At 39.9% G+C, this 13639-nt stretch overlaps 1 protein-coding gene across 1 annotated transcript in view; it reads left to right on the top strand.

Moving 5' to 3' along the window:
* The window catches only part of WEE2 (WEE1 homolog 2 (S. pombe)), a 32513-nt gene extending 18987 nt beyond the window's left edge, over positions 1 to 13526 (top strand). The window contains exons 7-12 of the mRNA XM_014546741.1: positions 4488 to 4634; positions 5285 to 5392; positions 5518 to 5603; positions 6415 to 6585; positions 10224 to 10366; positions 12117 to 13526. Coding sequence (XP_014402227.1) covers positions 4488 to 4634; positions 5285 to 5392; positions 5518 to 5603; positions 6415 to 6585; positions 10224 to 10366; positions 12117 to 12273 — 812 coding nt within the window. The 3' untranslated portion in view covers positions 12274 to 13526. The remainder of the gene's footprint in view (positions 1 to 4487; positions 4635 to 5284; positions 5393 to 5517; positions 5604 to 6414; positions 6586 to 10223; positions 10367 to 12116) is intronic.
* Positions 13527 to 13639: the final 113 nt, after the last annotated feature.

The following is a 13639-nucleotide window of genomic DNA, read 5'->3' on the forward strand; positions in this document are numbered from 1 at the left end:
AAAAAAAAAGGACCCCATCTTTATACTTAGAATTGAAAGGTAGAACCTTTTTAGTCATCTTCTCTTCCTAATTTCCTCTTATCGTGACCTGAGATTCCCTATTCCATTACTCCCCTCTCTATAAGAATACTAGTTTTTATTTCTATGACTTCTAGCTACTGACAAAGATAATATCAAATAAAAATTACTCAATAAAGCAAAACAAAACATATTTGAGGCAATATAAAGATTTCAGATTTTCAAAAGAAAGAAATGGAGTGATTGTTCCTATTACAAATCACATTTTCATTCTTTCTAACATTTAATACCTTCTACAGGATTGATACTTATTAAGCTCTAGGGCAGCGGTTCTCAACCTGTGGGTCGCAACCCCTTTGGGGGTCGAACGACCCTTTCACAGGGGTCGCCTAAGACCATCGGAAAACACATATAATTACATATGATTTGAGGCAATGTAAAGATTTCAAATAAAAAAAAGAAATGGAGTGATTGTTCCTATTACAAGTAACTTTTTCATTCTTTCTAACATTTAATACCTCCTACAGGATTGTCCCTTCTTAAGCTCTAGGGTAAGAAACAAAGTAGAGTGAGATAAGTCCTTATCTTTAAAGAGCTTTATTCCACTTGCTCTGTGACAGTGAATACACAGGAGACAATTAGGTGCAGAGCCAGATGTACAACTATGGATAAAAAGGGTCCAGAGAAGAGGAATGTGAGCAAGAGGCAGCGTGGAGTGGTACAAGGGGCCAGGGCTTTGAAGTCGGCAGACCTGGGGTTAACACCCAGCTCTTTGCACACTAGTTGTAAGATCTCTGGATGTCACTTAATCTCACTGAGTAGAGAGACTGCAGTAATTACTTAAGGGAGTAGTTTGAGAATTAGCAACCATCTATGTCAAATGCTAGCACAGTGACAATGCCGCATACATAGGGAGAAGTCAGTAGTCAGTGTTATTAGAGTAGCCTGAGAAAATCTACAGGAGGTAAGACTTGACAGAGACCATGCCGAAGGATTAGGAGAATTTAGGGACGGGAAGGGAAGAATCCAATTAGGAAAACAGCCACAAGCACAGGGCAGGATGGTATTGGCAATGGGTCTAGCCTAGCAGACAGTAAGGAGACAATGGGACTGAGGGAGTCCCTATGGAAGGAAAGACTGACAAAGAGTGGGAAGTCTAGAAAGCCCTGAAAGCCAGATGGACTAGATGTGATGGATTATGGGGAATCACTGTCTATCCATCATGGTGGTCCTCTAACTTCACTGAGTACCTACCAATTAAAATATAACTATGATTTATCAAATGTAATTCACACACTTTGAACCTTTCAAATGTGAACTAATCATGGAAAATAAAGCATGCCCTTCTACCTTGTCTTGTTTGTAGTTATGGATACTTCATGTTGAGACTTTGCCCTGTGGCTCTAAACAAAAGATAAGTTCAAAGTATCTGTAAGGTAGCAGAGTAGCCAGTGGCTCGTTCCACCTCTTTCCACTCCCCACACCCTGGCATTCCCTACCTTCATCTTTTCTGCCTCCTGCCCTGTCTGCCCATACCCACCCTTACCCTGTGCCCCCAGCATGTCAGAGCAGTCAGGTTTGAACAATCAGCTATGGCTTTAACTCAGACGATAAATTAGATGTGATTTAGACAACTTAGATTATAACTCCTAGAGACTAGCAGTCATCTGATTTCCCCTATTGTCCCTTTGGATCCCTGAACCAATTAAATGTTCCCTCCTCCTCCCCCACCCTTGCCAAGATCCCCTACAAGTTACCTCTGGGTCAGCCTCAGCAACCTGAAGGTGTTCAGGAGCAGGTAGGTTCTGCAAGCACCAGGATTCTATCAGGTTCAGGGCTGGACGGTGAATCTCTCCCAACAGGCAGTATTTTCTTGTGTCGTCTTCTGTTACGGAAGTTTTTTAGAATGGCTAGAATGGCGATTCTCATGTTTGTCCGCGTGATATGACATTGAAAGTCAGTGTCCTTTGCGAAACACCAGTTCCTCAGTATTGCTATGTCTATTCACACATACTTGCTTGTTAATATTGTTCAGTAAAGAACAGCTAATTATGCTCTTCTATAAGAGGTGGATAGTCAGCTTTAGCTGTAGCAATTTCAGGGCTGGAGGTGATCTCTCCCAATAGGCAGTATTTTCTTGTGTTGTCTTCTGTCACTGAAGTTTTTTAGAATGGCGATTCTCACGTTTGTCCGAGTGATATGACATTGGAAGTCGGTGTCCTCTGTGAAACACCATGCATACAGGCTATAGTTTCCACCAAACACGAAGCATGTCACCAACAGAAAACAATGCTTGTGCTGCAGGGAGCACTATAAAATCAAGATCGTGAGACTACAAATGTCTGAACAAAATATTCTGCTGAACTGTTGGTCTGCTTTTTACATTTTATTGTTTGAAGGCATTTGCCATTTATTTGTTTTGGTATCTGTTAGGCCTCAGGAGCAGACAGGAAAATGTAGACATATTTTTCTCAAGTTTTCTTTTTTCCTGCCAAGTGGGGAAAGTACCTTTATCGAAAGGAAGGAATTCAGCAGCTTATTTCAGGAGGATGGTATGAGAAGAGTTGCCCAGAGTGGGCTGCTCCCTTCTAGGGTACAGTGCTGGCCATTACAGCACCCATCGCCATATGGCACCTGGGGTAACGAAGTCAAGGCTCTGGTGTAGTTTGGTGAGGTTAGTAGGAATGAAGTTTACAGTTCCTTCAGTATTGCTATGTCTGTTCACACATACTTCCTTGTTAATACTGTTCAGTAAAGAACAGTTAATTATGCTTTTCTATAAGAGGTGGATAGTCAGCTTTAGCTGTAGCAAAATAAGGATATTCAAATACCTTTGCGTACAGCATACATGAGTACTTTTCAGTAACTTCTACTATTGATAATTATTACTTGGCTAACTGTAATGTGACCTACAGAGCTTCCAAGTAATTAGAAGTGCTGCTAGCAGTGGTCTAGTTACCCTTACTAGTACCTGTAGCTCTTGGGGGGATTAGATATATTTCTGCTAATCCTCTAAAAGAACATGTTAAAGGGTTTCTAAGTATCCCCAGACTCCTTTCTTTCTGTCCTTTTACGGGATCCTTGACTCAATCTTGCTCTTCCGTCTGTTGCCAGGATAGACATTCAGTTCAGAAAATATTTATTATGTGCCCGACCTGGGAAAGTGAAAATAAGATGCAGGCCCTGCCCTAAGGGACACCCTGGCTGGTAGAGAAACAAGTGTTCTAATGGACATGGGCCTGGACGTAGCCCTTCCCTCGCTGTCACATCTCATTACCTCATTTGTAAAGTTAGCTTCCAGGTGACTTAGTTTTTAACAAGCTCCAATGCATTCTTTAATTATTCTTCCTTTCTGATTAATGTCACCTGTAGTACATAAAATCTTTCCTAAGAAGGTTCCCATAAAAAACAAAACAAACAAACAAAAAAACCCTTTAGCCCTCCTTGTGTTTCTGAAAGGGGCTGGATTCCTTTCCTTTAAGCTCCAACGCATTCTTTAGTTATTCTTCCTTTCTGATTAATGTCACCTGTAGTACATAAAATCTTTCCTAAGAAGGTCCCCATAAAAAAACAAAACAACAACAAAAACCTTTAGCCTTCCTTGTGTTTCTGAAAGGGGCTGGATTCCTTTCCTTTCTGAACTTAAGTACTTTAACACAATAGATCCATCTTTTATATAGGATACTCTTAAATATGGATTTCCTAAAAAATACTGTTACTATCTGAAATCCTATTGTTCTGATATACACTTAAAGGGTGGAACAATGGCCTTTACAACTGCCAGGGAGACACTGAGCTCTATAATTTTGACTGATGAGGCTATCAGTAAGTGCTCATTAATGAAATAAAGGGTTTGGAAGCATTCTAATACCTTAGTAGAGGGGCATCTAAGACCAGGGCGTCAGATGAACCCAGGCCTTACTTATTATTGATAACAATGATAAATCAGGAGTCTAAAGCTGAGGCACAAATCTTGTGGTTCAACTTGGAGTTGGGTGTATATTGATGTTTTATATTTTTCCTTGGTTAACAATCATTAAATGTTCTTATTTGGTTGTATATTTTTAATGGAATTAAACTTAGAATCAATTACATTAACTTACTAGATTGACACTGACATGAAATTAATCATCACACTAATAAGTAGCTACAGACTAAGGCTGACTGGCCTCCTGGTTAATAATTAGGTAAAACTTTAATTAGTTAGTTGAGGCATACTCGAGACAATAGGGCCACATATTGGATATCTGGGATATGGCATTTTCCTCTTTAAAAGCCCTGTAATTCTTCTTTTCTAACATGTCTGTAGTATGGGCAGGGGGAAGATATGTTTGGCATTGACACTGGAGTAATCTAGACTTGCTGGACTGGATTTATTCACAGGAAATTTATTATTTACTCTGCTTCCCACTGTAAGATTCACATCCTTTCTCTCATTCTGGGGGCTACCCTTGGTCATTCTTTCCTAGGTGGGAGCTTACAGGCTGCTATATCTGAAAACACGAAGTCTGGCAATCACTGTGAAGAGCCAAAACTCAAAGACATCCTTCTGCAGATTTCTCTTGGGCTCAAGTACATCCACAACGCTGGCATGGTGCACCTGGACATCAAACCGAGTCAGTATGCTCCCCTCTGCCCCTCCAACCGTATTTAGTTCTTTCCTCCCTCTTGTCAGAATCGGTGCCTATCTGTCTATCAGTGTCACAGATGCTGTTTGCTGGCAGAGTCCTTTTCTTTCATTTGTTTCCCCTAAACAAATTCAATTAAACAGCTTTCACCATTTTCTCCCTGGGCACATGGGACACAGAGAGAAAAGACTTTCTCAGATAGTGAAACCAAAGTATGAAAATAAATATTTAATTTACCATATAGATAAGTGACAACATATTGGCTACATTCTGACTGTGTTTACTGGTGCTATACCCTTTCTAATTCACACCGATTGAAGTGAGCAGAAATGGATGCTTTGGGCCCTCATCAATATGAAACTCAAGGAACTGTCGTTACTGTATTACGTGTTTTTCTTATTTCTTTGTTTTGTGGCTACTAGCCTCTTCAGAGAATATTTGAAATCAGTTTCACTTATCAATCACTGAGCTGTTCATAAGTAGTGTGAGAGATTCCAGGGAAGGAGAGGCCCCTTGTACTGTTGTTACAGGCGCAGAAGAGGAAGAGAGGAAGGTGCTGTAGTGGCAGATACAAAAAAGAGTCTTTGGGGTGAAAAAACATAGGAATCATTATTTATGTCAATTCTATATTTTTGCAGGTAACATCTTCATTTGTCATCAGATACAAAGGGACTCTCCTATAGTCCAAGAAGATATTGAAAATGATGCTGATTGGTTTCTCTCTACCAATGTGATATACAAAATTGGTGAGTCTGCCTTATACTCTGACCTGTATTCTATTATGCTATAAAATGTATACTGATGATTCCATTACTCCTGTTTTAAGAAAGACATGCTTGTAAAGAGCTCTATTTCTTTTTTGTTTTTTTAGGAGACTTGGGTCTTGCAACATCAATAAGCGAACCCAAAGTGGAAGAGGGAGATATTCACTTCCTGGCTAAAGAGATTTTGCAAGAGGTATAGATTAGGGAAACGGAGGCTATTTTATAATTCATTTAACCTTTTGACTCTCAAATGAAAGAAATGGAAAGTATATATTTATAATTTAAATTGATATTATCCCTTTTCCTATTCGGAATGGAGACCAAAAATAGGAGAGAATTTTTCCCTAAAAAAGCATGAGAAAGCTGGCTCACTTATGGATTAATCAATATTTGTACTGTTCTTTGTAAAGGTCCCTTACAGTTTCTAGTGTTTCTTAGAATTCTCAAACTCCTGGATTGCTTAGTAGGAAGAAAGAATTGAGTGGCCCAGCCCATCTTTATTCTACTACTCTCCTGTTGGCAGCATATCAGCTTTGGTCATTGAAATGACCTTTAGTTATTACCTACCTTCTAGGACAGTGGTTCTCAACCTTCTGGCCTTTTAAATACAGTTCCTCAGGTTGTGACCCAACCATAAAATTATTTTCGTTGCTACTTCATAACTATAATGTTGCTACTGTTATGAATTGTAATGTAAATATCTGATATGCAGGATGGTCTTAGGCAACCCCTGTGAAAGGGTCGTTCGACCCCCAAAGGGGTCGCGACCCACAGGTTGAGAACCGCTGTTCTAGGATGTCTGTGGAGTCAGGCCTGGCACAATGATGTTAATTGGGTGGATTTGTGCTCTATCCTCTATCTTCCTAGAGGTAAAGCACTAACCACGGAGGATGTGTCTGTTTAAGTTCACATGCATTCAAATGAACCTTTCTTACCAGTTGTGTTTTAATCTAGACTCTCTTCACTTGGCAAACAAACTAGCCTTCCTGTCTTCTGTTTTGAAGGATTATCGGCATCTCCCTAAAGGAGACATATTTGCCTTGGGATTAACAATGACAATGGCCGCAGGAGCAGAGTCATTACCCAGCAATGGTGCTGAGTGGCATCATATCCGGGAGGGTAACCTTCCACACATTCCTCAGGAGCTCTCAGAAGAATTTTACAATCTGCTCAAGGTGATACCTCTTATGAAATGAAGAGAAGATGGAAATACTGATTTTTAAAAAAATGTAATGGCAAGTAGGTAGGGAAAGGGAAAAGGCGATGTTGGCAGTGCCACTGACAGAGGAAAAGGAAATCAGGACCAGGAAGCCCAGCAGAGACAGGGCTGATTGAAAGTGTCTCAAGGACATTTAGAAACTATCATAAATACCTTTTATGTTATGGTTTAAATATCCTGTTACATTTTTCTCATTTGCCTTTCTGAACAACCCTGTGAGGTACATAGTTGAGAAGACCTAGGCTCACAGCAGTTTCTGGACTTGTATTCCACCTTTGTTAACTGATTAACTCCAAAATCAAACCTGTTCTTTTTGCTCCTATTTCAGGGTTTTAATTAACCATTGTCAATAGCAACAGTGATGTTATTACTGAAACACACACACACACACACACACACCACCTAAATTTTGAGTGTATAGAAGAAAGTATAAGCTAACTTATTAATAACTGACAATACTACCATTCATTTGAGCTGTTGGAAGAAAGGTAATGTCAATTCAGGAATCTATGTGTCACTTGTACTCAATGATATCTGTAGGAACTAGGAAAGGGAGATATTACATTGAAACAAAGAGAGGTACAAAAAAATCTACACTGTCGGGAAGTTTGGACTTATACTAAGAAAACAAAAGGTATATATAAGACTTATTTCAGGGCTTAAGGAACAGGATCTGTTAGGATCCCTAAAAGCCTTAGAAATACCTACTCTTGGGGATTAAATTTGAGTTCCACAGTTACCCTGAAAACTTCAAATTTAGTTACAAACTTGTCCTTCCTCACTTCTGCTTTCCTGAAAGGAGACAAACCCGTCCTCAGAGTGGTTTTTGTTCACAGTGTAATCACCTATTTTTATGTGTAAATTGCCCTTCAACTTAGTAGATAAGTATTGAGTACTTCAGTGCTGGTAATACATATATGTTAATTCATTTAGTTCTCACAACTGCTGGAAGGTGAACATCGCTGTCCCACATATCAGGAAAGGGAAGCTGAGTTTCAGCAAAGAGACTTGCCCAGGCTCTAGTTTTGCTCAGTGAATAGAGCATCGGCCTGCAAACTGAAGGGTCCCTGGTTCGGTTCTGGTCAAGGGCACATGCCTAAGTTACAGTCTCTATTTCCAGTAGGGGGTGTGCAGGAAGCAGCCAATCAATGATTTTCATCATTGATTTTTTTATCTCTCTCTCCCTCTCATTTCCCCTCTGAAATCAATAAAAAAAAAATTCTATAATGTTGCTACTGTTATGAATTGTAATGTAAATATCTGATATGCAGGATGGTCTTAGGCAACCCCTGTGAAAGGGTCGTTCGACCCCCAAAGGGGTCGCGACCCACAGGTTGAGAACCGCTGTTCTAGGATGTCTGTGGAGTCAGGCCTGGCACAATGATGTTAATTGGGTGGATTTGTGCTCTATCCTCTATCTTCCTAGAGGTAAAGCACTAACCACGGAGGATGTGTCTGTTTAAGTTCACATGCATTCAAATGAACCTTTCTTACCAGTTGTGTTTTAATCTAGACTCTCTTCACTTGGCAAACAAACTAGCCTTCCTGTCTTCTGTTTTGAAGGATTATCGGCATCTCCCTAAAGGAGACATATTTGCCTTGGGATTAACAATGACAATGGCCGCAGGAGCAGAGTCATTACCCAGCAATGGTGCTGAGTGGCATCATATCCGGGAGGGTAACCTTCCACACATTCCTCAGGAGCTCTCAGAAGAATTTTACAATCTGCTCAAGGTGATACCTCTTATGAAATGAAGAGAAGATGGAAATACTGATTTTTAAAAAAATGTAATGGCAAGTAGGTAGGGAAAGGGAAAAGGCGATGTTGGCAGTGCCACTGACAGAGGAAAAGGAAATCAGGACCAGGAAGCCCAGCAGAGACAGGGCTGATTGAAAGTGTCTCAAGGACATTTAGAAACTATCATAAATACCTTTTATGTTATGGTTTAAATATCCTGTTACATTTTTCTCATTTGCCTTTCTGAACAACCCTGTGAGGTACATAGTTGAGAAGACCTAGGCTCACAGCAGTTTCTGGACTTGTATTCCACCTTTGTTAACTGATTAACTCCAAAATCAAATCTGTTCTTTTTGCTCCTATTTCAGGGTTTTAATTAACCATTGTCAATAGCAACAGTGATGTTATTACTGAAACACACACACACACACACACACACCACCTAAATTTTGAGTGTATAGAAGAAAGTATAAGCTAACTTATTAATAACTGACAATACTACCATTCATTTGAGCTGTTGGAAGAAAGGTAATGTCAATTCAGGAATCTATGTGTCACTTGTACTCAATGATATCTGTAGGAACTAGGAAAGGGAGATATTACATTGAAACAAAGAGAGGTACAAAAAAATCTACACTGTCGGGAAGTTTGGACTTATACTAAGAAAACAAAAGGTATATATAAGACTTATTTCAGGGCTTAAGGAACAGGATCTGTTAGGATCCCTAAAAGCCTTAGAAATACCTACTCTTGGGGATTAAATTTGAGTTCCACAGTTACCCTGAAAACTTCAAATTTAGTTACAAACTTGTCCTTCCTCACTTCTGCTTTCCTGAAAGGAGACAAACCCGTCCTCAGAGTGGTTTTTGTTCACAGTGTAATCACCTATTTTTATGTGTAAATTGCCCTTCAACTTAGTAGATAAGTATTGAGTACTTCAGTGCTGGTAATACATATATGTTAATTCATTTAGTTCTCACAACTGCTGGAAGGTGAACATCGCTGTCCCACATATCAGGAAAGGGAAGCTGAGTTTCAGCAAAGAGACTTGCCCAGGCTCTAGTTTTGCTCAGTGAATAGAGCATCGGCCTGCAAACTGAAGGGTCCCTGGTTCGGTTCTGGTCAAGGGCACATGCCTAAGTTACAGTCTCTATTTCCAGTAGGGGGTGTGCAGGAAGCAGCCAATCAATGATTTTCATCATTGATGTTTCTATCTCTCTCTCCCTCTCATTTCCTCTCTGAAATCAATAAAAAAAATTTTTTTTTTTTTTTAAAAAGAGACTTGCCCAGAACTACATAGTAAACAGGAGCTGGCTCTGACCGTTGCTACCCAGATGGAGGTGCAGTGTTTTCTTCATTATACAACACTGCTACTTGCTGCAGATAATTAGGCATTTTCTACCGTATTAAAATCATTTTAGGTTACAGACACCCCCCACCTGAAGATAAGTGCTGTAGGAATATTGTTATGGTGTGGTATCCTTAATTAAAGTGAAAAAGGAGCATGTTGTGGTAGAAAGTAAACTGAACCAGGAGTTGGGTAACCTGGATTTGTCTAGGTCTTGTCAATGACGTAGACAAGTCACTTTATTTTAGGACCGCCATTTCTTCCTCTTTAAAATTAAGGCATTAGAGTAGTTAATCATCCCACTAGCTCTAAACTATGATACTTCAAGTCAGAGGTATGGATGACTGACCTACCAGAGAGGGTGGAGGTAATAGATTTTCATCTATTTCTTCCCTCCACACAAAGGAGAGGCAGAGTTTCACAAAACGCACAGCAGAAGCTGGCTTGGTGTGGGCTTGGGTGGGCTGATTTCCCAAACCGTGAAGCTTCTGTTTCCTCACATTATCAGAACATGATCCACCCTGATCCCAGGGAGAGACCCTCTGCAGCAGCTCTGGCCAGAAGTCGGGTTCTCCGTCCCACCCTGGGGAAAACAGAAGAGCTCCAGCAGCAGCTCAACTTGGAAAGGATGAAGACAGCCACACTGGAAAGGTAGATTTTGGATGCTGCAGTTGAGAAAGAACCTCTTTATGAACTGCTCATAGTGATATGACTGGTGTATCTGCTTTGTGGTTTCACAAGTGGAACTTGTGTCTGCAAGTGGAACTCAACATTATAATATGTAGGTCTCTGCCCACACAGAGACTAGCAGCATGCAGCCCTTTGTAGCACAGGGCTGGAGGCTCTGTGATTGAGAGAGAAAATTCAATTAATGCAAAGGAAGCAGAGTGAAGATTGCAAATACAACCAGAAAAGAAAACTTAGTGGGATTCTGAGTGACAACAGGTGTTCAAGAAACTGGTGATCTTCCATTGTGAGGTAATCCTAGTTAAGGTGGGCAGAGGCTGATTTTAGAATCCCACTAAATTTCAGGGGCAGGCAGATATTCTCTCTTGGTACATGTTCAGAGGAAGAGGTATTTTTCCAAGCTAAAGGGAGCAGTCTGATGACTTATTCCTGTAACTTGTATTCATGTGTGCATTAATTTGTTAATCTATTCCTTCATTAAACAAATGGGAATTAATCAGACAGGATGGGCTGGTATAAAGGTCAGGCAGTGATGTTTGAGCAGAGTTCTGAAGGCATTTTAAAGTGATTTTTACATACACTGTGCACTATTAAAAATATAAAAGAAGATGGTCCATGTGTAAAATAAGCTTAGAAGTCCAACTTCTTTTGGATACACAATCCATCGAAGAATAATTACCCTGAAAAGGCCACAACATGATGTATTGGCAATGAGTTGTGGAGACTTTAATCAGGCAATTCTTCCTAATAAGCAACTTACTATCTTTTTGCTCTAGTTTTGTTTATTAGCCAGGAAAATGGAATCCAAAATACAAATATTTATAGATATGATGTCACAGGAATATAAGTTTTTCTTCGGGTGTGGTGTGTACATTCTGCAAAACCAGCTATGCAGGCACAGGTGACTGTCATCAGTCACTACCAGCAATGGACATCCATTATAGAGATGGGGCAGATGCCTGCTTGAAATTGTCTAGACCAGGGGTTGGCAAACTTTTCCATAAAGAGCAAGATAGTAAATATTTTACACTTGTGGGCCATGTGATCTTTGCTGCAATGACTCAACATAATGTAAAAGCAGCCATAGGCAACATATAAGTGAATGGGTGTGGTTAAGTTTTCCAATAAGACTTCATCTATAAAAACAGGTGGCTGGCCAGATTTGACCCATGGCCCCAGCCTGCACTACAGGATAATCTAGTTCCCTCCTTATTTTTAAAAAAATATATTTTATTGATTTTTTACAGAGAGAAAGGGAGAAGGATAGAGTTAGAAACATCGATTAGCTGCCTCCTGTACACCTCCTACTGGGGATGTGCCCGCAACTAAGGTATATGCCTTGCCTGCACACCTCCTACTGGGGATGTGCCCGCAACTAAGGTATATGCCTTGACCGGAATCGAACCTGGGACCTTTCAGTCTGCAGGCTGACGCTCTATCCACTGAGCCAAACCGGTTAGGGCCCTTCATCTTATTTTAAAGACCATTTATGCCCCAATCAATAGGATTTAGGAAACCAAACCTGCCATATGTTGTAGCACATGTGGGCCGGGCTTTTTTTAAGACAATCACAGGAGCAAATTTTCTGTGTATAGCTTAGGCTTGTTTCTATAAATACTGAAATAAAAAAAATCTCTATCTATATGGTAGTTTTGATCATGAACATCTCTAATTTAGGATGGAGTAACATGTGGTTTTCCTCTTTCATTGCTAGGGAACTGAGAGAAGCCCAGCGGGTCCGGGAGCCCTGGAAAGGCCACAGTGACTCTGAGGTCTCGGGGACCCTTACAAGATCAGGAAGCACCAAACGGCTAGTGGGAGGAAAGAGTGCAAAGTCTTCAAGCTTCACCTGTGGGGATTCTTCCCCATAAGAACTCAGTTCACATCAACCCACAATATATATTGACCATGCCAAACTATCTCTTGTAAAAGGAAAGCTTAACCCACTTCAATACCCAAAGATATTGAAAGCTACTCCTAATTTAGCATTTATAGCCAAGATACTAAAGCTATTGAGGCCTTTATTAGCAAGGGTCTCCGGTACCATAATCTCCTCTGTTGTTATATTCCTAACACCACCTATCCATAGTTCATTTCTCACATTCATTGGACACAATGGGAAAGCATGAGCTTCTGAACGGATGGAAGAGAAGGAACCAGCCCTCAGTGCAGCCCATGAACTAAGACGTTGCTCTCGTTAATTACCTATGAAGGATCCCAGTGATTCTTCCTGCACATTGAAAAAAAATGTTGAGTTGTAACAGCTTACAAGAAAATGCACCTGGATTTCAACAGACATTCCCCGGGTTATCTGATGGTATTTGTAAAAGAATTCTCAACCACTTTAGTTTTCCTACTGTGTTCTCTGAATGGAGACCATCACCTCCTTTGATATTGTATTTATTAAATATAAATGACTTCACCATTATTTGAGGTGGATAGAAATAAGGCTATGCATAACTTGAAATTTCTGAGCTGGCTATTAACTTACGGGATAAAAACACTGGTTAGGGGTATGATGGAAATTTGATGTGATTGTTCTCCCTCAGTCTGTTTGTCCTGACCCTGTTGTAACTGTTATGACTGGTTTTGATTTTCTGGGTGTCACCAATTTCTCCTTGATTTGATAAGAATTTGGCTTTGTTTCCTGTGATTTTTATCATATTTTATCTAAATCCTTTTTCCTGTATATATATTTTTAAAGGAATAGAATATTTGTAAATAAGGTTTTTATCATGTCCAAAGCCAAATACGGGGAAAGCACTCTTCTTTGTAATATGTAACTAACAGAGTGAGAAATTTATGTTGGAAAGGACTTCATGAGTAGATAGGTGAGACAATTTGGTAGGCTTGTACTAATAGGTCTGCTTCGAGCCTCAACTTCACAGGCCCAGAAGCTTATAATGGCCAAGCTATGATATAAAATAATATTGGTCATAAAGGCATTTGCTAATTACGTCATATTAATAAACGTAGCCTGTAAATAGTTTGTAAGGCCTTTTTTTCCTGCCTTATTTTCTTTTGCCTTAATTTTAAAGTTATTTTTTAACTGAATAAACCATCAGACCATTTTTTCTTCTGTCTTGGAATAGCAATTCTTTCCATGCAATTAAATGGGGTATAGTGCTCCATATTGCTCATTGCCATTTTTTAAAACCAGTCTTTGTTCAAGGTTTTAAAATCAAGTTAATTTATCTCTTGCTTCTCCCAATCCAGCCATGCCCTTTGCAGTACAGT

This window comes from Myotis brandtii, unplaced genomic scaffold, assembly GCF_000412655.1.
Source record: "Myotis brandtii unplaced genomic scaffold, ASM41265v1 scaffold455, whole genome shotgun sequence".
NCBI lineage: Eukaryota > Metazoa > Chordata > Mammalia > Chiroptera > Vespertilionidae > Myotis > Myotis brandtii.